This window comes from Cynocephalus volans, chromosome 10 (genome assembly GCF_027409185.1).
Source record: "Cynocephalus volans isolate mCynVol1 chromosome 10, mCynVol1.pri, whole genome shotgun sequence".
NCBI lineage: Eukaryota > Metazoa > Chordata > Mammalia > Dermoptera > Cynocephalidae > Cynocephalus > Cynocephalus volans.
The window spans coordinates 4420605-4445842 of record NC_084469.1 but is presented as its reverse complement, the minus strand read 5'-3'; the positions used below and the strand labels follow the sequence as shown (position 1 = coordinate 4445842).

The following is a 25238-nucleotide window of genomic DNA, read 5'->3' as shown; positions in this document are numbered from 1 at the left end:
TAACTACACAGAAACTCAGTTTCGCTATCTGCAAAAATGCAATTGATAATAGGATTTCTTCTAAGAGTCTCGGTGAGGTTGAAATGAAATTGCATCGGTGAGACACCCGGGCCCCAGAGCTTCTCCACAGCATTTGTTCTCTTGTTCCCTCTCCTTCCTCTTGTTGATTGAATCACCCAAACCCATTTTGGCATTTTGTACATTTCTACAGCTGAGAAAACTAAAAATAAACTCGAATTATGGTGGGTTTAGTGCTGAGGCCCCTGGCAAGGACTTCTGTATAAATAGCAGAAGTGAAAAGAGAAAAAAAAAAGGCCATTTCATTTCTAGTATTTGAAACAAAGAACCCCACGGTGTGGGCAACCCAGCATTGAGTGGGCGGGGGCGGCAAGGGAAAGGTTTGGTATTTTTTCTCTGTTGTTTTTGTTTTTGTTCTGTTATGATGTGGGGGACTGGACTCTCCAGGGACGCCGTGCATCATACAGGGCTGGGAGAAGGGGCGGTCAAAGCAGGCAGGTAGGGAAATTTGATTCAGTCTCTGACGTCACAGGGCAGAATTGGGGAAAGGAGGGGTGTCGGTTAATGCATGGAAAAGGTCCCGTGGTTGTCATGCCCTTCGTAGACACACTTGGGCAAGTTCCTTAATTCATTTTTAGTGAGTTTCTGAAGAAAGGTCATTTTTGGGGACTTGCGTTATTCCTGAGGGACTACACGCTAGACTCAGTTTAGAGGGTGTGTGTGTTTGTGGGTCACAGAGACTCACGAAAAGAGAAGGCGAGGAGCTGGCCAGTTTGATCATGGGCCCACATTGATGAGAGTCACTGGTTGTGATTATTATTATTTTTAACAATATGCTTTCGCTTCCCCTCAAACCTAATTTTTCACTGTTCTTATAATCCATGTTGTATAGGTTCAGTGAGATGAAGTGAATTCCCCCCAGATCCTAAGGAGGAGAGCCAGGACTTGAACTGGTTGCCTCCTTCTTTACACAGGGCTGACACTGGTGGGTGAGTTGGACTTGGGACTGGGGTCTTGGGGAATCCAGATCACTATGACCTTTGCCCTGTGGCTTTGACTTCTGCAACTTTTAAATTTTTTTTAATGGAAACAATGACATTACTAGTCAATATTCTTTTTTAAAAAAAGAGAGAATAATCCCTAAAGTCCTCAACTCATCAATAAAAACATAACATATCACGCTTGGTATTTGTCTTGGTCTAGAAGTCTCTGAAGGAGACTCTATGGAGATGCAACCAAGTTGTCTCCCATTCCCGCTACAAATAACCAGAGGAAGGGATTTAAGCTGTGACAAGAGGCTGTTGAATAGACCCAAGGAGAAGCTTCCTGACTATGGCGGTTGATAACTGTAGGAGCCAGTGGAGGGTGGAGGTGACACCCTTCTAATTCCATGCACCTCCAGCACCTTTTGGTGGTTGCCAAACACTACCACCTCCTACCTCTCACCGGTGCCTGTTTTCATCCTTCTAGAGCCAGCTGAAATGCCACCGCCTCAGACTTCCCAGCAAAGCCATGAAGAATTACGAGTTTTTCTTCTCTGCTCCCCATTGTGACTCTGGTACCTCTATCTAGTATCTATGTTGTTCTTCTTTGACTTAAAGCCAAGTCCTTAATTCTGCCCTTTTCTGGGATGCGTTCCGTTCATCTTTATCACAAACACCTAAGGCAGCACCCGGTACACAGTGCTCATTAAAGGTGTGCTGAACTTTGGAACAATGAGTTGTCTGTTGGTGGTTTTTTAAAAATTCTTTTCAAAGCTCGTTAAATTTGAAAAGTCAGCTCCAGCGTGCATAAACATAGGTTCTCTCATGCTCTGTTGATAGTAATGTGAACTGGTTCCACTTTTCTGCAGAGTTATTTGGTAAACATTCAGGAAAAGGCTTAGAATTCTGTGTGCCTTTTGACCTAATTCTTTTCTTTTTCTCTTTTCTTCCTTTCTCCTAAGGGGTTAGTGAATGGCTTTTCATAAAACTATTGCTATTATTATATTCGTGGTAATGTTTTTTAAAGTGATGGAAAAACAGGGCCAATGTTAATATGAATTCAGATAAATTATGGTTTACATGTATGATAGAATAACATGTAGCCATTGCAGTTGATGACGTAAGAATATTTTTAAATCAAATAAACAAAGTGACAAAAACAATTACCAAATAAGAAGCATAGTATGATCCCAATTTTGAAGGAAAATAAGGAACTATCTATGGGAAAACGTCTGGAAGGATATATACCCAAATGTTTAAACCCTTTATCTCTGAGTGGTGAGATTTTACAGAATTTTAACTTTCTTCTTTTGGTTTATTTAAATTTTTTCAGCTTTCTACTATGAACATGTATTACATTTAGAACATGAGAAAACATTTTTAAGGGTATTGCGTTGATTCCCTACGTAAATTTCTTGCTCCTTAAGTTCTGAACACTGTAGAAACCAAATCAACATGTTGAACATAAGTTGCAAGAACTGTTGGAAATCCTTTGGGCTGGAGATTCTCAAACTTGGCTGCATGTTAGAGTCACCTGCGGAGCTCTCAGAACTCCGCAGCTCAGTCACCAGGAGCGGCTCACCGCATCAGTGTTTTACAGCACCCCAGGTGATTTTAATGTGCAGCCAAGTTGGAGAACCACTGCTTTTAAGCTGCACAGTCCGACCCAGTAGCTACTAGCCACTCTGGCTATTTAAATTTCATTTAAATTAAATAAAATTAAAAATTCAAATCCAAAAGACTATGAACGATAAATGCTGGCGAGGCTGCGGAGAAAAAGGAACTCTCATACATTGTTGGTGGGACTGCAAAATGGTGCAGCCTCTATGGAAAATGGTATGGAGGTTCCTCAAACAACTGCAGATAGATCTACCATACGACCCAGCTATCCCACTGTTGGGAATATACCCAGAGGAATGGAAATCATCAAGTCGAAGGTATACCTGTTCCCCAATGTTCACTGCAGCACTCTTTACAATAGCCAAGAGTTGGAACCAGCCCAAATGTCCATCATCGGATGAGTGGATACGGAAAATGTGGTACATCTACACAATGGAATACTACTCAGCTATAAAAACGAATGAAATACTGCCATTGGCAACAACATGGATGGACCTTGAGAGAATTATATTAAGTGAAACAAGTCAGGCACAGAAAGAGAAATACCACATGTTCTCACTTATTGGTGGGAGCTAAAAATTAATATATAAATTCACACCCACACATACACACACACACACACAAACGGGGGGGGGGGAAGAAGATATAACAACCACAATTATTTGAAGTTGATACAACAAACAAACAGAAAGGACATGGTTGGGGGGGAAGGGGGGAGGGAGAAGGGAGGGAGGTTTTGGTGATGGGGAGCAATAATCAGCCACAATGTATATCGACAAAATAAAATTAAAAAAAAAAAAAAATTAAAAATTCAGTTTCTTAGCCTTTTTTTTTTTTTTTTTTTTTTTTTTGAAGTAAAATGCTTTATTTTTTTAAGTGAAAATCTGCAATAGTAAATAGGAATGCTATAAAGAAAAGAACTAAATGTAACTGGTAACATGATAAAATTATTAAATTGGTCTTGAAAAGCAGAAGGCAGATGATGAAATTGCACTTAATTCTGAAGCAAATCAAATCTATCCTATCATTCTTACTCCTTTCTAATACAATACACATTTACAACATGGTTTCTTACCTCCCCCTTACAAAACAATTTATACATTCTAGTTGGTTTTTAACATTTGGTCATAACTGATAAACAGGGTTACGCAATTTTACCCTATCTAGTCTGTTGGTCTGCATCAGATTGCTTTATGCCAGAATCAGACAGTTCTAATACAGGATTTACAAATCCAGAATACTCAGAATTGCCATTATCATCCATTTCAGCACTAACAAAATCATTCTCCCACTCTAGCCCATTGGAATCATCAGAGGCTGATGTAGGATTACTTGTAGACTTCTTGCTGCTATACTTAAGTGCTGCTCGGAGAATGTCTTCCTCTGTTTTGGAACGTTCTCTCATGGGAAGCATTCTATTCATTCCTTCTTCATCTTCCCATTCTAGATCTAAGGATGTGCTGTCATCATTTCCACTAGTTGATTTAGTTTTGGTCATTAAATCACAACTGCTTTCTGTATTTGGTGTTAAAACTGTGGCATCTGATGAGAGTCTACTACTTCGAAAAACTTCATACTGTGACTTTATATTTCTCAAACAGGACTCAAAGTCGTCTTCTGGTCCTGAACTTTGATATTCTCCATGGTTGGAAGGATGATATCGCTGCACAACTCTCTGCCCTTCTTGCTCCAAGAGCTTTCGCTGCTTTGCTGCCCTGGCTGCTTCACGCTGTGCAGCGTATAAAGCTTCTTCTTCTAGTCTTAACTTCTCTTCTTGTAAGGCTAACTCTTTTTGAATTTTCTTATCAAGATCTTTCTGTTTTTCAGCAATAGAATCATAATGCCTTTCTCTTAGGTCAACAATTTCTTCCTCAGTAAGAGGCCTATGATTGCTTCCTGGGCTCTCCCCCTCATCACTGTCTACTAGATTCTCAAACTCTATAGTTAAGTGCTCACCTCTTGAGCATGTTCTAAAATACTTAGATAGTTTCTGAGGCTGAGAAGTCCAAAGTCCATCTGGTGGTGGCAACAGGGGTCTCACATTGCAAGATGGTGGGAGCAGAGAGAGGAGAAAGACAGACTCTCCTCTTCTTTTAAAGCCTCCAGTTTCTTAGCCTTACTAGCCACATTTTAAGCACTCAATAGTTGCATGTTGCTAGTGGCTACCATATTAGTGCCAGTCAAGATCTACCCATCAATTTTCAGGGGACCAGAAAGTCTTCTGGCAAGATCTACCCGTCAATATTCAGGAGAGGAGACCAGAAAGGCTCCTGGTAGGTGGATGCCCTCCTTTTAACAGACTTGTAGCTCATGGGAGGAGAAGGCCCATATTCTTGCCTGCTTTAGGGCTGTGGAACAGACCTGACTCGACCATCAATAGAATAATTGTGTGCCTAGAAAGTTCCTTTGGCTCTCTGGTGTCTACCCTATCCTCCTCCTTGAGCATAAGGAAGCTTTATGCTGCATGCTTATTTTCAAGGGCTCAACAAGCCCAGGCCCCTCCTATGTCTTTAGCCTGGTCAAGCCACCAGGCGAGCTGTTTACATGGAATCCAAGTGCTCAGTGGATAGCAGAACGGGCTGTGTTTTCCACGCTGCTGAGAAAGACAAGTGAGCGGAGGCAGAATAACAAAAAGCCACTTCAAAAACACATCAGAAAAAGTCACCAAGCAGAGACAATCAGAGGCCTGAAACACACCCCCTCTCAAAAACCCTGACAAGAGAGCAAAAACAAGTCACGAGGGAGCTTCTAGCCCTGATGGTTTCGAGACAGTCGCGGTTGCTGACTTGAAAACGGGCCTGTCCCAGCACTTCTGAGAGGAGCCAGGACCTGAGGCTGTGGGGGCTCAGAAACCTCACCTGAGTTCTGAGAATTGTAGGGTTTGGGTGGTGGGACAGTCCCTCAGTGCTCTGTGTCTCTGGGAAGACTGGGGTGTGTGTGTTCGGGGGGTAGGGGGGTGGGAAGAGTAGGACCAGGCTGGCTGGGTGAGAGTGCGGGGCTGCTCCAACCCAGAGACCGACGACTGGTTAGGGAGCAGAGTCCACCTGGCCCCAGGCTTCTGGCACCTACAGCCTGGGAGGGTGAGGCCTCCGTGCACATAGTCCATCTGGGAATGCACAGGTGTAAGGCCACCCACATCCAGGAAGCTCCTCCTTCGGGACCTGAGCTGAGGACACAACCACGACAAAGCCAAACCAGAAGGGGAAGGCTGGTGCCCCCCTCGCCTTGCCCCGTTTCCCAAACTCTGCCATACAGCAGTGAAGTACTGTGAAGTGAGCCCTGGAGTGGGAGGACTCGGGCTCAAGTCCCAAGCACTATTACTCACTTGCTTGGGCAAGTCCGTTCACCCCTTTGGACCTTAGTTTCTTGACCTGCAAATTATAGGGTGGATCTAGACCAATGGTTGCATAATGGAATCACTGGGTGAGCTACAAAAATAAACAGGATTCTAATTGTTCTGGGATACAGCCTGGGTATCAGGAGTATCAAGCTCTTCAGATGATTCTAATAGGCAGCCAAGATTGGGAACCACTATTCTATCTGGTGTCTCTCAAAGTTTAGAGTGCACAGGAATCACCCGGGCATCTTGTTAAAATTCAGATTCTCATTCAGTAGGTCTGGCATAGGGTCTGAGACTCTGCATTTCTAACAAACTCCCAGGTGATGTTCACGGGCCACACCTTAAGTCGTAGCAAGTCTACCTTTAACGTCCCCTTCACTTGAACTAGCAAACTGGATTCTATGCCCCATCAACTCAATCTGTTTTTGTTTTGGCAGCTGGCAATAGTTGTATATTACTGCCAATAGACATCACTGTTTCCGCATTCTTTCTTTTTCCTTGTCTCTCATAAGAATCATGTAAATTCTCACTCATCATCTGAACTCTGATTAGATGCCGTGGATATGAATCAAATAGGGATCTTCCCTTCAAGGGCAGAAAATGAAAGATAAAGCCAGGCTGTGACCCGAGTTCAAGGTGCGGCGGAGGACATTTTTAGCTGGGAGGATTGGAAGGACTCTGCGTAGCTGATAGTCAGTTAACAGGCACTCTTCAAGCACGTTACACCAGTTGTCTCGTTTTGCCCTCACAACAACCCTATGGGTTGGGAGACAACTGATAATGTCCTTCAGTTTACACACGAGGAAGCTGAAGCTTCGAGAGAATCAGAAACTTTTCTAAGGGGGAAAGCAAGCAAGGTGCAGTGCTGGGGCTTGAACCCAGGTCTCTGTACTGGCTACTAGTCCGCATAGGGCACGGGTGGTATTTGAGCTGCATGCCCAACCAGACCTGACCAGGCCTGGCCTTTTGGCATCAAGTTGTTGCTGGGGGTGGGATGGGGTATGCACAACTTAGTCTACTTAAACTACCCCTCTACTCACCTTGTATATCTCCCCAACCAGAAGAGGACAGGTGTTGGGCCCAGGCCTCAGGGTCCTTGCACAGAGCCTGGGGCTTGGGGTCACACTTTTCCCCACTTGGCTGCTGTCCCAGCCTAACTCTCTGCTGCCTGTGGCTTTCTTTACTTGCAGCCTTTCCTTTTCTCCAGGGAGGCAGGTGGTATGTCCAGCTTTTAGTAGGCTTGTCCCTTACGAGGAGCATAATCCCTAAATAGTGCTGCATAGAAAGTTGCCTGAGGCTAGCAAGATTGCTGCAAATTCCAAACTTCTCAGATTCCACTGGGTTCTTTTTTTTTTTTTTAACTTCACTAATTTGTGTGTCATCCTTGCCCTGGGCCATGCTAATCTTCTCCGTATCATTCCAATTTTAGTATCTGTGCTGCCCCAGCGAGTGCGCCACTGGGTTCTTAGTGAAAATGGTAGCCAACAGCCCAGCCCAGTGACTTTTCCAAGTTGACTCAGCCCACCCTGACTCAGCTCCTGATATTAGGGTTGCAGGCTCGGGTGCGGATAGGGGCTGAGAGAGAAGGAATGAACCTCCCTGTTACTCCACCAGATCTTGATTCACCTGGCACAGGCTTCAGCTTATGAAGTCCCCGGAACCCCGTGGGCACAGTTACTGGGAAATCTTTTTCTTTCACCACATCTTCTCAGGTTCTGAAGCAGCTCAGGAAGGTGAGGTTTTCTTACAGAGCCCCCACCCGTTGACATGCCGGGCGAGTTGCAGAATGGCAACTTTGAGAGCAATTGCGAGAGGCTCTGTATTACTTAGGCAGGCCCAGGATGGCAGAATAGGGGGTCTGTGGAAGGAAGGGACCCCTCTCTTCCTGACCTTCCAGAGAAGGGATCATCTTATTGCAGCAAACATTTCCTAAAACTGTGTTTGGACAGTTATCCTTGGAGGCTGGGATAAGAAAGGTGAAGGGTTCGATCCACATGGAAGACTTTTTTGCTGCAGATAGTTTTCCTCCCATCATTAAAACAAACAAACAAACAAACAAAAAGAAACCAAATATGTACCGAGGTGCTAAATGTGCTCAAGAATCGAAAGCAGTTTTACACTGGTCAACTGGATGCAGTCAGGGAAACGTTCCTATTTATTTAACTTGTGAACTTAAGTAAGAAAATGTAGTTGAGCCAATTCCTTAATACTCACTCTTGTCTCTTGCGTCTTACAAGAAATAAGCCAACAGACTGTTTTCCCCATTTCTAAGAGGCCTGTTCCAGTGGGGGAGAGTTCAGAAAGAGGGACAGAAGTTGGGAAAGGTTCACACAGTTGTAGCTCTGGATTCAAAGCGGGCTGTTGTTGGTGTCACATCCATGCTGTTGTTCTTGACTCCACCCTCTTCCTCCTGCTCTCCCAGGGCCCTGCATGGCTAATCCATTTACACCGTCTCCTCTGAAAGCATCACCTGGCCCCGGGAGAATGCTGTGACCCGGCTGGGTCTTTCACCCTGGGGCCAGGGATGACAAGGGGTGTGGGCTGCTGATTGGTGCTATTTCCATCCCCTTCTTCAATAAACAGCCTACTTTATTTTAATTATTAGGATTAGACTTTTTGATGAATAGAACTGTGAGGTGGGCCTGGGAGAATGGAAATTGGGTATAAATAATTGAAGTTGGTCCACAGAAGACATTCTGCAATACATATTCACTGACTCCATTTCCGGGTGTGGAAGTTGAGGCCATAAGATGGGCTGTGATTTGCCTAAAGTCTCATAGAAAATTAATGGCAGAAATGAGTCCACAACTTTCACTTCAAGCCCTGACTAGAGCGTGACTATGATGGCGATGTATTCATTCATTTCATCTTGGTTCAGCCTTCCCCAGGAGATTGAGCTCCTGAAGGGCAGGGACCTTCTCTTAATCCTCTCTGTGTCCCTGCACCTTCCAGCCTGGTGGTTGGCACAGACTGGGTGATTGAGATGTGTGTGGGGAGTTGAGCTGGGTGGTTAAATCTACCTTGTAAGTCTCTTAGCCTTAAATAGCACCAAGCGAGGCAGACTGGCCCCACCCCATGCTCTCCACTCAACCATGTCCGAAAGGCTTAGTGCAAGTCTCACCTTACGTAAGAAGCCTTTCCAGACCGACGCAGCCTCTGGGTTTTGGAGCAATACCTTTTCGTTCCCCTCATTTAGCACCTTTTATGTACTTGTTAATGTGGTGGGGGGGCAGTGTGGCATATTGGTTCTAAGTATGGGCTGTGGATATATAAACTTGGGTTTAAGTCCAAGCTCCACCCTTTTCTAGCCATGCGATCTCAGGCACCTCCTCTGAGCCTCAATTTCCTCACCTGTAGAATGGGTCTAGTAGTAATTCCTCCTTCCCAGGCTCATTGTGAGGATTAATGGGGACAAGGCATGCACTGAACGATTTGGTGTGGTGCCAGGCACCCGGCACATTCTAGCTGTTATTGTCATGTTTTCTCAACTAAATGTTTTGTTCCTCACCTTTTCTGAGGATGGTTACCTCACCTGTGAACTGGAGGAAATAATATGTAACCTTGGTGGAATTGTTATGACAACCGGATGAGAGAAAGCATTTGAAAATGCTTTGTAAATGCTTAAGGTTTCGGTGTGAAGTATGACTGCCCCTAAGATCACACAGCTGGTAAAGGTGGTGTCCTCCTGCAACAACCACACCAATGCACATATGCACGCACATGCATACACATACACAATACACATACACACATGCACACACGTACACATATATGTACACATACCTATGCGCACACACACACACTACACATATATGCGCGCACACATACACACGCACACACACATACTACACAGACGCACACCACCAGCACGAGCACCAGCACCAGGAAACACCCGGGTGGTCTGACCCCTACTGGCTTCCTAGGGAAGTGGCTCCATCATTACCAGGAGCCTCTCACTGAGCCCTTGCGGCCACCTAGGCAAGCAGTGATGGAGTAGAAGAAGATGGATAAGACATGGGCCTTGTTCTTAAGAAGCTTAGCAGGGGAGAAGTGTGAGCAAAGTTACTCTAAACAAGGCTGAATGACACAGAAGCAATAAAAACAGGAGGCTGGAAGGAGAGGAAGTTTCATGGCAGGGCTGGCACTTAAGCTAGTTTTTGAAAGACAGGGAGTTTCTTAGTTTGCCTGGGCTGCCATAACAAAATGCCACAGACTGAATGGCTTAAACCACAAACATTTATTTTCTCACAGTTCTGGAGGCTACAAGTCCAAGATCAAGGTGCTGGCAATGTTGGTTTCTTCTGAGGCCTCTTTCATTCACTTGCGGATGGCCACCTTCTTGCTGTGACCTCACACGGTCATCCCTCCCCTGGTCTGTGTTGCCTGGGTTCCAGTCTCCTCTTTGTATAACGACACTGGTCATATTGGACTAGGGTCCATCCATATGGCCTCGTTTACTGTAAATACATCCTTAAAAGCCCTGTCTCCAAACAGTCACATGATGAGGTACTGAGAGGTTTAAGACTTCAACACATGAATTTATTTTGGGGGGAGGGAGACATAGTTCAACCTAAGACAGGTACAATGTTTTCTCTTTATATCTAAAAGTACTCATTGTAAAATGTTATAAAGCACAAAAAGGAAAAAACCATTTAGCATAACTGTCTAATCTTTTTTTTAAAAAAATGAATATATGCCTTAAAAATGGGTTTATACTTTATAGCACCTGCTGTTTTGTAACCTGCTATTTTCATGTAACAAATATATCATGAACTTTCCTCGTTGTCTTTAAATATTCTTCCACTACATCACTTTTAATGGCTGTATAGTGGTCCATTGTAAGGTGTATTGAATGCATTTAACCAGTGGATGGTGGTATTTTGATTAGCCAAGATTGGGGTGAAGAATCAGTTTTGGGGAAGGGACTGCTATGCGCTCCAAGGGTGCAGTGCTCGGTTACATGGCAGCAAGAGTTCTCAGAACCAGGTAGATGACACTTATAAGAATGTGTATTTGGGGGGCAGGGTAGGGGGGTGCATTGTGGACGTGATGGTGCTGCTGCTTCTGAGAAGTCCTGAAGGTTCCCAAGAATGAGCCAGCTCCATAATTTATGTCTGACTAATTAGAATCTAAACTAGACCCAGCAGAGGAAAATACTCAAAATTTGACTCTACGGAGTGAGGCTGAACTTGATGAACATTTCATAGTTTTAACCGAGAGACTGCTTTTTTATTAGTGACTTTTAGTGATTAGTGATTATTGCTTATCCTACCCTCACTCCTTTCTTTCTTTCTCCACTTTTCATCCCTGATGAAAGCTTTGGTGAAACAAAACAAAGAGACAGGGACTTGGTGATAAAGATTTCTCTCATTTCATTCTGAAGACTTTGGAGAAGTTCAGGTTGAACCGGGAGGGACTTTAGGAGAGGCAGAGAGATCAGGGAGAGAGCACAAATCTAGAATGCCCACCCATGGTGGATTTTGAATGATCCAAAATAGGTGATTTGATAGGAAGAAACTGCTTAGCCCTGTTGATTTCAGCAAATGAGCCTTTCAGATTGTGTTTCTAAAGGCAGCAGAGTCTTAGGTTTCATTTGCTCCATCGTGCAAGTGGAGGAAGAGGAAAGTGCCAGCGACTCTTGTGATGTGACAGTAAAAGGCCACAAAACAGTGTAGGGATGCAGAGATGTTGGCTACAATGCTATTTCCAGGACACTCTGTTCTCAAGTGAGAAAACCAGCTGGAATTACAGGTATCTTTGGGGGTTCTTTTTATAGGACATGGCAACCATTTCTAAAATCTTTGGAATCTTATCAGAACCTTTTGTTGAACAAACGAGTCCGGGGATAGATTTATTCTCACCAAGGCCAGCTGGGAACAATGATGAATAGTTACACAAATCCACACAGTGCCCAGAAGAGTAGGATTTATATTCTTCAGAAAATTTTCAACTTAAGACCTTATCAAATCTGATTCTGTGCACTGCTTTTCTGATGTAGAGTGGCACCTCTCCCTCCCAGCTGCAGGGGAGAGAGGCCGTCTTCTGCAGCTCCTTCTGAGACACCGGCGTTAATGATGAAGGCTTGCATTTGGCAGGCGATTTCATCAGTTGGCATTATAAGGAAAATAGCAGGCCTGCCAAGCTCAATTTACTGGCAGGAACAGAAAAGGAATGAAGAGGATGTTACTTATTAACTGTGAAATGTGGAGTGCATAGTGCTTTTGTTTGACAACACTGTCCTTTGAATTTGTCTGATTGCAGAATTGTAAGGCTTTCTTCTGGTAAGGGGTTATACTGACACCCCTCTCTCGTGCTGTGGGTATGAAAACGGTTATGTAAATGATTCCTACTTTCAGGAGCCATCAGCCCCTCAACTTCAGCGAGGATATGGGAAAAGTTAATCCAGAAAGGGTGCTATTCACTTCAAACCTTGAATAAATCCACATCGTGAAAACCCAATTAAGAAAAGATCATTTGCTATAAAAAAGGATTTATCACTTTGCAACAATTCATCTCATGATTACTTAGACGGTTCTTCTCATGCATTTTATATCATTTGTCTCAAATTAATGAGTCTTTATTGAGACTGCGCTGTGTGCCTAGCTCTAGAGGAAAACCACACTGGCCAGGTCTCTAAGGCTGACTCATGCCCCCTCATCCTGTGCACGTGAGTTTTTCAGAGCCTTTCAGCACCCGCCTCCAGTGCCTAGTGAAGTAGTCACGCTGCCCAGGAAAGTGCGAGATGCTGCCCAAGAACAGCGCCCACATCCCAGCAGGCAGTCATCCTCGAGGCTGGCAAACCCTGCTCCCGATGCTTGCAAAAAGCAGGGGCAAGGGCTAACAGGCTCCTTGCCAGAAACCAGGTGGCCAGAGAAGCAAGTGACGCACCTCAGGAGGAAGCTGGGGACAATGACATGCCAAAGGTCCAATGCTGGCAAGGTGCTCAGGGCGAGGGTGGCCATCAGGACATTTCTGTGTCATCCAATTATGAAAGCTGACTCTACTTAATTCACTTAAATTAAAATAGGAGGGTCAGTTTCATCCAAAGGCGGAAGACGCTGTCAGTTGATGCAGAGTGAGATTTGAGGACGAGGAAGCAAAATTACCCCTGCTCCCAAGGCTGTCACTGACGACTGAATGGTGTCATTTCACTCTTCTAGTTGCCCTCACGTTGCACTCGTCTCCAGTCCTTCCTGAAGAGCGCAGGCTGTCCTGGAAGGAAGCGGGGCGTCACTAGCACCTTAAAGTGCTAGAGCGAGGGGTTTGGGGTGGGCAGGGAGAAGGTGTAATGGGAAAGAGTAGTGTGTATACCACACAAAAGACACAGTTTGCCTCATTATCCATTGAATGTAAACTCATTGAGGACAGGGGGTGCCCCCAGCTCCTAGAACAGAGCCTGGGACATCGCAGGAGGTCAGTAAATATTTGTTGAATGAGTGATTCTCAAATGCTGAGTGACTAGTCCCTCCAACACGGTGGCTGCTTCACCACAAGCCCTGTGGGGAAGAGGAGTGGTGTGAGACAGAGTGCCTGTCCTTAGGACCTGCCATATGCTAGCCCTATCACCACCGGGTGTACAACCATTCATTCAGCATTTGCCCAGCCCCTATTCTGTAGTACATTGTATATATTAGCCACTGGGGACACAAAGGTGAAAGTCAATAAATAATTCTTCAATACCTGCCGTGAGCCAGGCTCTGAGGACACCATGGTGACTCAGGCTGGGACCACACCCTTTGGTATAAGACACTGACTGTTTACACTACAGACAGGGGAGCATCTCTATCTATCTGGAAGTAGAGGTGCTGGGAAAAGCTTCATAGGGGAGGGCATGTTTGGGCTGCATCTCGATGGCAGGGTAGGAGTTCATCAGGCTGGGGTGGGGTGGGGGAGCAGCCAGCAGAGCATCAGCATGTGTCAAGGCCTAGTGTCTCTCAAAGGCGGGCGTGCTTGGGCCATCTTTCAGCCACACCTCCTCGCTCATCACTGCCCCCCTGCTCAGACCCTCTGAACACGCCCTTCTCTCTTGTTTACTCTCAGCTTTGCTCATCCCAGGGCCTGGCACTGCAGTAAAACATGAAGCACAAATATTTGTTATTGTCAGTACCGGTAAACCTAGGACCTGTTCTCAGAGCTTGGTGACATCACTGGCACTGGTACGGCTGGAGACTACAATGGGACTTTGACTCCTGTTTGCTCCCATTGGTTCCTTGGTCTGGCTTCCCTGGGAACTTGCTGTGGGAGGGGGAGCAGGCTGGGCAGAATTAAGGTGCTCTTGGCTACTCTATAGCACTGAAATGGCCCTGCGGCTCCTACCAAGGACCGGTGAACAGTAGGCCCATGTGGTTTAGCATAATAAAGAGACTAGGTTCTTCAGCAGGGCTGCCTGAATAAGGTAGCATGCACCCTTCATTTAGAGCATCGAGTCCAGGCTGGGGTCCTTTGACCCTGTATGATGGCACATTGGACGAGAGGACCTTGAGGTCTCTTCCATCTGTACGGTCAGTTCTGATCCAGTGATTCTTTCTGGCCTTGAGCCAGGAACATCAGAACCCAGTTGCATGGTGGCTGCCGGAGAATACTGTTCAAGTGCAACTAGAAGAATGTTGTTTTGGTCCTTCTACACGTCAGCTGCTAATCTTTGTAGGATTTTCCCCTTCCCAGGGTTGAGAGAGAAGAGGAAGTGAAAATGGAGGAGGGGAGAATTTTCTTACAGTACCTCTTGCCTTGCAGACAACAACCAAAAACCCCCTTGGGCTCAAACAGCACTGTGTACTTTTTTGTAGTGTGTTCTCATCCTAGGCTTGCCTCATCCGAGCTCCCCCAGGTGGGAGGCAGAATTCTCAGCTGCCCTAATTTCACTCTTGTTTGCAGAAGGGGGGCATTCCTCGGGCTGGAGGTGAGGACTGGGGACCAGCTATTCTGGGAGAAGAAGGTAATTCATTGTGTAGAGTCATTCTGGAGAGGCGCTGGGGGTTTCTGAGCTTCTTCAGGAAAGCTGGGAGGGTGCTTATCCACACCTGGTGGACAGGAATCCACGCGACTGTCCTCTGGGTGGAGCCCTTCAGCCACTGAAGGGGAGGAGCTGGACTCCCCAGCGCTGAGTCACCACCTGCTGATCTCTCCCAGCCATGGGACTCTCCTGGCTGCTGGAGACACTCCATGCCAAAGCCCAAGGCCTTTGAGAACTCCTGATTGCAATATCTGCTGCCAAGACAGGGGTGTCTTCCCTGGAGTCCAGTAGGCATGTCTTCAACCTTTCTTGTTGCTTTAACAGACTTTATCGACAAGTCAGTATGTGCAACAGGTTGGTGGGAAGGTGGGGAGAATATGGAGGCAAATGGGATAAGTCCTTGTCCTCCAAGAGACTGCGGCCTCCTGGTGCAGATGGACATGGACACAAACACAAGAGCTGAATGGAGGGGAGGGGGAGGGGAGGGAGTGCTGGATGGGAGACCAGGGCAGCCTCATGGTCCCACACTGGAGCCCTGACGTCAGGGCAGAATCTCCCAGCCCAGTGCCCCTGCTTTGGTGACTGCACATTCTGCGCTGCAAATCAGCAGTGCCTGACCGGGCAAGTGTGAAGGCCCAAGGGCTAGGGGGCCAGTGTATTTGAAATCGGGATGGTCCCAGGAACTCAGGTCGTGGTTCCCATTGCTTTTTTGGAAAGACTGTAGAGTGGCTTAGTTGAACTGAGAACAAGGGGCTGGGACATGGGGGGTAGATGGGGTACCTGTTGGGGAGGGGACATCATGGCAGCCCTCACCTGCTCCCTGTGGGTTTTAGTTCCATGGGGGCTGGGGATGTGGGGCTGGAGGAGAAGCTGGGGGTCAGGATTGCTAGGAGGGAAGAGATATTCCCCACTTTGCTTGACAGAGGTCAAACGCGGGGCCACCTGGCATCCCAGCAGGGCTGAAAATGAGCTGCTATAGAATCGTGGTTCAGAGGGCCCCTCTTCTGCCTCACTCACTCCAAGACCTCTCCTGTGCCTACTGGGCAGGAAGTGGAAGTTGCGTCTGAGATTCACTCTGGGCTGGGAATCAGAACCCTGTGAGAAGAAATGATAAAGTTCTTTGATAATGAATATGCTAGTTACCCTGATTTGATCATCACACATGGTATAAATACCTTTGTACCCCATAAATATGTATGATCAATACATTTCAATTAAAAAATAAATTTCTTAAAAAAAAAAGAACCCCGTGAGGCCCCCAATCCCCCCACCCCCTGACTTATCTCTGCCCCCTCCCATCTCAGCTCCTGACTTGCCTAGAGCCTGCCTCCCTCAGGCCATGCCCTTCCACCACTTCCACTGCCCTTGAGGGGCCAGCACAGATGCCACCTCCACAAAGTCGTCCCTGGCTCCTCACTTTGGAGCGCCTGTCTTCCCTCCTCTGAGTTCTCCTGGCTCACAGGACCACATACATACATGATACCTGCCAGAGGTTTCTAGTGCATTTCTTTCTTCTGTCTCCAATTACTCCTTGGGGCTGCGCCTCATCTCAGAGTTTGCCTGGCTTTCTGTGAGACCACCAGTAAGTACTGAATGAACACAGAAGATCCATCACTGGATCACAGAGCATGGCCTTTGCCCACCATCTTCCGTTCTGGAGAAGAGGCTGTTTGTTTCCTAACAAAGAGGTTGGGGAGACAGCTGGGAAGGAGCATCCATAGTGAATTGCCCCAGGGACCTGGGAGAGCTGAAATCCCTTTAGGGCCAGGATCGTGGGCTCGGGGTCCACCTAGCCAAGGCATCTGGGAATGACAGACCAGTTGGCTAGACTGGGCAGGATGAAGGGGGCAGAAATCTTTGTAAATGGGGCCCTGACATTATGGAAATTTACCCAGACTACAGGTTTGGAAGGGGGTGAGTTTTCAGGGTAAGATCAGAAAGGTTCTACATTCCAGCTCCTTCTGTCATTCTGGGGTACAGAGTAGGCTGAAAGGAGCAAAGGAGCAGGCAACCCCCAAGGGCGGCCACTTCTGACTGTGTTCCCAAATGGTCAAAGCTCACGTATGGAGTTGATTCAACAACTATTCAGATTTCCTACAAGTTAATACCTACTTCCTTCTCCTTAATCAAGGCCTAGCCTTCACCGGGGAGAGGCCTTAGGTGCTGGGCTAGGCCTTGGGTGGGGAACTTAATGTGTCGTGATTTCGTTGACATCTCTGGAGTTTTGAAACTGGATGAACAGGAACCATCCTGTTGTTTTAACAACTTACACAAACAATCTTGAGCCTTCTCTTTAGTGCCTGGGAAGGGGGTGGGTGAGGCGGGAGCGGCGGCTGGCGTGGCTGCCCCTCGTGGGCATTGGGCTGCCCCTGATTTTATCCTGAGCACCTGTCCTGGCAGCCTCTCTCCCTCCTGAGTCATCTGTGCACAACCCGAGTGTCGTGAGAAGTCGCTGCTCAGCCCAGCCCGGCTGCTGAATCAGTCTCCATCTCTTCATTTCAGTGGCAGCCTGGATTTGTTATCCTTCAAAGATCATCTCTTGGAAGGATACCAGCCCCTTATTACGTTTCCCAGCCTGCCTGGAGGCAGCTCGGCTCACGTGGCATGCTTTGGGTAGTGGATTCACTTCTGGCCTGGGTGTTCCGATGCCATCCCTGGCACCAGTAGGGTGGGAAGAAGGACAAGATAATTAAGCCCCATGAGTTGAAAGGAGAATTAATTCCTCTGTGCAAACTGTTTTTTCCCTTCTCTTCCTGGGTAACTTCAAATGTGTTAATCCAGGACTGTTCTTTTTTCCTTTTGCAACAGGTCTAATTTATGACAGTAGTTTTTAAAAAAACTGTATTTTTCATTAGAATTTTGTATATGTGAACTTTATAACATGAAAGATGTTTATCCTTGTTTATTATAAAAATGGTATAATTGTATTAAACCTAGTTTTGAGGGGAGAATAAAAGATCACTCATATTCTTACCACTAAACACACTGGATCAAGTTTCTGTTTTCTTTTCCAATCTTCAGCTGGATGCATATGTAATTGTACATGGGAAGGATCCCAATACACGTTTACTTGGTGAAGAAACACAGTCTGATAGCACACACATTACCCCGTGTTGCTACATAGCCTTTCTTACCATCATGAATGCACAAAATACCTTTAGTATTTTAGTATCACAATTTACTTCACCAGCTGTCTGGAAATTTGATTGCTGCTTCTTTCACACTTCACACCAAGATGTTCACCCATCTTTTCTGGGCTCTGTCAGTCCCTGGGGGCCAGGCAGAGAAGGTATTCTAGCTTTGGAGTAGGGTTAAATGTACTTCTTCTCCTTCATGTCCTGCCCCTTCACCCTGGCCCTGGGACTGACCCCTGCCAAAGGCTTCCAGCTGTGCTCAGGTGCCCACGAAAAGGAGCTCCCCTCCTTTCATTAGGGCAAGGGCATTTCCAGGGCACATCTGTGCAAAGTCTTTCATTCATGGGGGCCCTTACCCACTGTACTATGGCCATTCTTATAGACATCTCCTCTCCTGGATGGAAGGCAGGGACCTTGTCATACTGGATCTTGTATTACTGGTGGCAAGGAGTGTTCTTGGCATATAATAGGTACTAAGTGGTTGTTTGTTGAGTGAAAGAAAGTCAAAAGAATGATTCACAGCTCAAAAGGAAACTCGTAAGTCACCAGGCTCTTTCTCCAGCCTGGACTGCAGAATCTGACACATTTTTTCTGCTTCAGGGGCCTTAGGGGCTTTGACTTAGGTCCCCTCCTCATCCCCCCAACTTCAACCAGAAATTGATAAAGGCTTTATAGTTCAGAGTCCCCATCCGACTCCCTATCTCCAGCTTTAGGTCCACCTTTACTTGGTAGGATGATCAACTTGTCCCAGTTTGTGTGAGACTTTCCCAGTTTTAGCACTAAATGTCCCCCTCAGTCCCAAGAAATGGGGACAGGGGTTTTGTCCTAGTTCCCTGCATCCAGTTCTCAACAGGCTCCTGTAGAGGGCGCTGGAGGCAAAGCTTAGGAGGCAGGTGCTCGGATTGCATGTTTGTCTTTCTACCAGGTGGGACTTTATGTCACACCACACGGACACCATCAGACTTGGGATTCTGTTTCCAGCCAGAGCAGGTTGGAAAACAGCACATCTTCTTAACCCTCCCACAGGGAACGCCCGTGTCAGAGAATCGACACTTGTCAGTGGAGTGACCGTGCCAGGCAAGCCCCATGCTCGTCCCCCTCTCTGTTTCTTGATCCTGAGAAAGCAAATCATGTATAAATAGATTGTGGTTTGTTTCAGGCTATCAAGCTTCCAAATGTGTTTGAGCTCTAACTACCCTGACAGCAGGACACTCCAGTTGCATTGACCTAGGACAACTTAGAGCAGAGTGGGAAAAATCGGTTTGATTTTGTAGGGGAGGAAACCTATCTTTTTCTTCTAGGTTCCTGGCTGGATCCCTGCAACAAAAAACAATTAACAAGTTTATTTATGTAAGTTTTACGTGACATGGGAGCCTTCAAAAGGAAATGAAGACCCAAAGAAATGGTTAACCTCAGCATTTTCATACCAGGTTTGATGAAGAGTGAAAAGTCATGGAAAAATACTATAGTACGAAAGGGAGCAGTGAACCGGGGGGAACTTAGCAAGGCCTGTTTGTTCAGGTTTCTCTCGGTGTCCTCTTTCATCAGGGATAAGGATGCTCCTTTTCCCCGAGTATAGGGAGGGCACATCTCACATGACGGTCTTAGGACCTGCTTCAAGGGAAGTTCAGAAAGTCCCTGCTGTACCTGCCATTTCTCAAATTCCTTCAACTTAAAATATTCAGTATTCCAAGGTGCCATATTTTGGGGTAGTGTTTCCTGAGCTCCATCAATTTTTTCAAGTGTATCTATCAACTATCCACTTTTCCCTGGTTCATAGACTTCACTGGGGAAATTGGGTGGGCGGCGATAATAAAAAAATAATCTTGCTCCAGTTCTAGTAATTGGAGCCCACACTAATCCTACTTTGGGCATGAGCCTGGCTGAAGCTAACAGCCAGTTAGCATGTCCTTCTGAGAAGCACGGTTCTCTTGATGCTCCCATGCATCAGCCCCCTGCTTCGGTGCATTATGTGTATTGCTGTTGATGTTTTCAGCTGGGTTGCAACGTGTTTAGAATAGATAATCTCACAGTTAGATCTCTTACCAGTTCTTCTACTTGCTCAATCTTTGTTGTTTAAACCATGTACTTCAGGCAATAATTGCGGTTCATTAGGTATGCTGTGAGAACTTTTTGTAAGGAGGGCCTGGCTGAAAACACCAACAGAATGATTTAAAAATACAGAGCTGCAACTTCCAACTTGGAATGTCATCAGTGAAGAAGTTTCCATCTGCACAAATATATAGAAAATGACTATTAGGATCCTAGCCTTTATTACTGTTCTATAGAGAAGTTACTTGCTTCTGAGCCCTTCACCTTCTTAAAAAATCATTTTAAGAACTGGAGAGGTTATGAGAAAAGTGTTGGTGCTTTTAAGGAGTTGCAGGAGAGAGAAAGGCCAATTGGCTATCAATTTGAGTTTTTATCTCATAGGTGGGGGTATCTATCACCCCTAGCACTCGAATCAAACAGACCCAGGTAGGCATCCTGTCTCCACCGTCAATTAATTGCATGATCTTGGACTAGTTATTTAACCTCTCTGAATCTCAGTACTCCATCTGTAAAACGGGGATGATATTCACAGTATATCCACTCATAAGGTTGTGGTGAGGATTAAATGAGATAATGTGTACAAAGCATTTAGCCCAGAGCCTGGCATCTAGTAGGAGTTCAACAACAATTTGTTGAAGGATTGAATGACTTCCTTTTTCTTAACTCCAAGCTGACTGTCTGTCCTGTTAACCCACTATTGCCTCAGCTGGACCTACACTACAGTTTATTAAGTTATGACTTTGGTTGTGTTTAGATACCCTCATTGAATGGGTTTAGGTGTTTCTCAGGTTTTCTCAGGTGCTCTGTCTTGAACTGTTATCATTATCATATCATCATCAACAACAACTATGACGACGAAACCACCAGATAAAATTTATTGAATGTTTACTATGTACCAGGCAATGGACAAAGTACTTTTCATACAAGCTCATTTTCTTCGCACAACCACCCTGGGAAATTGATACTGTGATAATTTCTCCCTATTGTGCAGATGAGAAAACTAAAGCGGCAAAACTGGACTTGAACCTGGAACTGTGCTGACGCCTGTGTTCTTAACCACAACTCTTCACTGCCTCTTTTCACATGGCTAATTTCATCCTTTATGGGTGGGATTTTACTAGTTTTTCTTTGGACAGCATATCAAACTCTAGGCCTCTGGGTAGTGGTTACAACAGGTTTTGGATGTCTGGCAACACTGGCAATAAGACAACCAATGGTGCTATCAACTCCTAATTAGGGAGAGAAATAGAAAGATTTTATTGCAAGGAAAGGTGATCCTGGTCTAATAAACTGGCATAATGGGAAACATTAAAAAGTACCACATGCTGAAGGATGTTAAACTCTTGGAAAAGTTTAGTCCAACCAGGCTTGAACATATTTTTTGAATATCCTGAGGATCTGTTCTTCCCAGACAAAGCTGTAAAGAATAATTCTATTCTGGCCCTGAGACAGTTGGATCTGAGAAGAATCACTCACTTCTCCTTTTTTTTGGTCTTTTTTTTTTTTGTTTTGATTTTCCTTTTGTAAAATGAGGGGATTAAATCAAATTGGTGGTTCTCAAAACTTTGGCATGTTAGACTCCTAGGCTCTTCCGTGGTATTCTTTAATTCAGTAGGCTCGGGTGGGGCCCAGGCAGCTTCCCTGGAGAAATTCTGATGCTCAGTTTGAGAATGGCCCACTTAGACTGTGACTGACATTTGATGGTTTCAAGGAGGTATTTTAAAGCTAATGTTTGAGGATATATGGCTGTTTTTGAGGAGATGGAGGAAGACCTATCCAAAGCACACACACAGGAAGAGGTGGGTAAAATTCAGAGTATATCCCTCTGATGTTGCTCCTTCCTGAAATTTCTGATACTCAAACCAGGGATGTCTTTTAAAAGGTTCCCACTGCTCACAGATTGACAGGAAACCACATGGGGTAACACGCAAATAGAACACACCCCATGTCAGACATGCAGATATGCAGCACAATGTCTTGGATCGTCGCAGACTTCACAAGCCATTTGTTTTAAGTCTGTGTGTGTGTCTCTCTCTGTGTGTGTGTGTGTGTGTGTGTGTGTGTGTGTGTGTATTTTTCCATTTTGGTGGTATAGAGAGATCTGGAGGGGAGGAGAGGATTCAAAAGGGAATAGTTTTTACACCTACATCTTCCATTATAAGAACACTAACCTCCAAATGGATTCTTTTGTCTTGAGTCTTTTGGGTTATTGATCCACAGCGATGAAATCCCTAGGATCAATGTTCAATCTCCATGTTATTTAGTACCTTGAGCTTCAGCCTGAGGCTATGTTTTCTTCCCCAGGAAAAATGTCTTTTAAGAGTTGATTGATCAACTCAGGCCCAAGATCATAAATACATGAGAGTTCTTTGAAAAGTTCATGGAAAGATTCATACTATCTTTCAATTCTATTTTTCCATGAACTTTTTGAAGTACCCTTGTAGATTTTATTGGTAAAGTGATCTACTTTAATATTAACTTCAGGAATTAGAAGTAAATAAAAAGAAATAAAATAAAAAGAATAAAAAGTACATGGGCATATAGTAAATGCTCAGTAAGTGTTGGGTTTTATTATATTATTCGGTGATCATGGAATCAACTTTCACTAATTTGCCTTTGAGTTATGAACTGCTGTTGACCCAGGGATAGTTTCCAAGTTGATAAGGTCCCTGCAACTCCAGGTAGCAGGAAATATACCTTCTTGTTAGTGCAGTCTTCTCCAAAGACCATTATCCAGACTACTGTGTGGGATCCTTGAGGTAATTTTGGGTGGTATGCAGGATTTCCAAATAATGTTCTTTAAAATAGTAAGTATTTAAATATAACTGCTAAAATATTTGTTTATGATTGTGTTCTTGTTATGACAAAAGACGATGGTTTTACATTTATGCTGATGTAAAATTTCCTTTTAACATAAATTACCCAAGTGGAAGATGTTGATTCAAAGAAAGCAGTTAGACAATAATAGCACAAGTGGTACCCAGAAATAATAAAATTTGTGACATGGTATGCAAATGACTGAGCTTTGAGAAGTACTGCATTAGTGAATTGAACCTGCTCGCTCTCCATTTCGCCACATATGGAAATATTCGTCAACAATCATTTCATGGATTTTGAATCTATAGTATAGTTACAAAATTTTTGTGCTCTACAGGACCTTGAGATACAAGAACAACCCCCTTATTTTAGACAGATGGTTTCCAAGGTCTGGAGATGTTGTGCCTTGATTGAGTGTGATGCACTGGGGAGGAACGACAGTTTTACCGTGTTAGAGAAAACATGCTTCCCAGCAGTCTAGGATTCAGAAATAGAAAAGGGGTAGTCCTTCTCTACCCTCAGCTCACCAGCAAGAGAGACATTGGAAGAGAGACAACAGGATGATGAGGATGGAAACTGTGTGTTATGAAATGACCTCAAGGGCACTTGTCTTGATGTATTTGAAGATCTTTTACTTAGAAGAGGATTACTTTTATCCCTTTTGGCTCCACGGTGTACAAGTAGGGGGCTGAAATTATAGCAAGATTTTAGCTCAATGAGAGGAAATACTTTTAGTTAACTAAAGAAATGAGCCGTCTTAAGAGATGATGGGCTCCCCAAACAGAGCCAAGGTGACCCTCAGGGACCTGGGGACTAAGTGCTGGGTTGGTGCTGGAGGTGACTGACCTAAGTCCTCACTTCTCATGAATGTCAAGGAGTCTGAGGCCACCTTTCCTGCCTTTCAAGTAGCTCATCAGACAGATGAGCCTCTGCAGTTACTGTCTCAGTTTTTATGTAAAAAGAGATTTAGCACTTGGGAATTTCCCCTCCCCACATGACACTTTTTACTCCTGCATACGTGCAAAAAAGTTATAAGAAATTTTTTTGGTGTTAAATGAGAAAACATGTAAACATAAGCGAGCTAGTTTAACTATGTTTACCACAATATATTTGAAAAATAAGGCTATTAAATACTAGATAGTTTTGAGATTGCATTTTAATCAGGGTTTTGTTTAATGATATGCGGTGAAACTATTAGAGAAGTACAGGTCAGTCTGGTAAATCGAAAGTTTCATCATTTTGCACTCAGAAAACTGCCATTAAGAGGTTATTCTTGGAGTATAAAATGCAGAATTGTTAGGTTGAATCAGGTGAAACTGTCATTTTGTAGATAAAAACCTACACTGGCAATTTCATATGGTTTAACCTAATATTAAGACATTTATGAAGTTTTGTATAATTCATTTTGACATCGTTTTCTACTAAACTCAGTATTTTAGTAGATCAAAGAAACATCATCACAGTAAGCCAAATTGTAATTGAGCACAATTCCTTCTAAAAAAGGCTCTGGATCCCTTTTAACTTGTTATTACACAGTGGATTTTTCATTTGCAAAGATGTTATGCACTCTAACGTGCAAATCATTAAGTCAATTATTGTTGTTCCAGCAAGGTTTGCCCAGTGGTGAAAAACAAGATAAAACTTATGCACTAGCTGAAACCAGGTGGGCAGACTGTGTGCGGTCGTGCTTGGGGGTGGAGGGGAACTATTTCTGAAATGAGGATTTAGCAAAGTATAATCCCAGCTTCAATGCCTGTTCACAGGAGAAACCAAAGCTTCCATTTAACTGCAGGCAACCAGAGTTTCACACTGTCAGCACCGTCTAAAACCCAAAACTGATATCTAAAAGTGTAGGACCAAAACTAAAAATTTGGAGGGATCTAGTTAAACTTCAATAGATATACATGACTTAGATTCCCTATTCAAATACCAAGTATTATACCTTTTCCAGAAAGCATTCACATTATCACGTTAAAGTGGGATAGCTCCTATTTACTTCTCCCAAATGCTTTGCTTTATAGAATGCCTAATTATCATGTACTGTAGGAGAGCCATTTAAAAAAACTTGTTTGTTGACAGGGAAAGTTACAGCATTTGAAATTCCTGTGAGAAAACTAGGAGACAATGGAGGATTCCTTTCTCCCATTTGTTGTTAAACATTAATAAAATTAGGCTGGGTGGTTAGCTCACATGGTTAGAGCATGGTGTTAGAGTAACACCAAAGTCAAGGGTTTGGATCCCCGTACTGGCAATCCACACACAAATACATACATACATATACATACACACATACATACATACATATATATATATATATATAC

General features: G+C 44.5%; 1 protein-coding gene and 1 non-coding gene across 2 annotated transcripts; both read right to left on the bottom strand.

Moving 5' to 3' along the window:
• Positions 1 to 3626: 3626 nt before the first annotated feature.
• On the bottom strand, positions 3627 to 13671 carry LOC134389704 (AP-1 complex-associated regulatory protein-like). The gene is made up of 3 exons (XM_063113284.1): positions 13642 to 13671; positions 13132 to 13173; positions 3627 to 4617 (listed from the first exon to the last, which is right to left on the bottom strand). Exons 1-3 carry the CDS (start codon positions 13669 to 13671, stop codon positions 3781 to 3783), a joined length of 909 nt encoding a protein of 302 aa, XP_062969354.1. The 3' UTR covers positions 3627 to 3780.
• Positions 7309 to 7414, bottom strand: LOC134389810 (U6 spliceosomal RNA). Its single transcript, XR_010024778.1, has one exon. It is a non-coding gene; the product is annotated as a U6 spliceosomal RNA (small nuclear RNA).
• Positions 13672 to 25238: the final 11567 nt, after the last annotated feature.

What these genes read in the sequence shown, in the direction of transcription:
- LOC134389704 (XM_063113284.1), bottom strand. Translation starts at nt 13,671, where the DNA reads ATGGTGTCCTCAGAGCCTGGCTCACGGCAG. An exon ending in CAGAGCCTGGCTCACGGCAG is followed by an intron (nt 13,174 to 13,641) that starts GTATTGAAGAAT and finishes GCTTCCTTCCAG; the next exon opens with GACAGCCTGCGCTCTTCAGG. An exon ending in GGACTGGAGACGAGTGCAAC is followed by an intron (nt 4,618 to 13,131) that starts GTGAGGGCAACT and finishes TGGACTTCTCAG; the next exon opens with CCTCAGAAACTATCTAAGTA.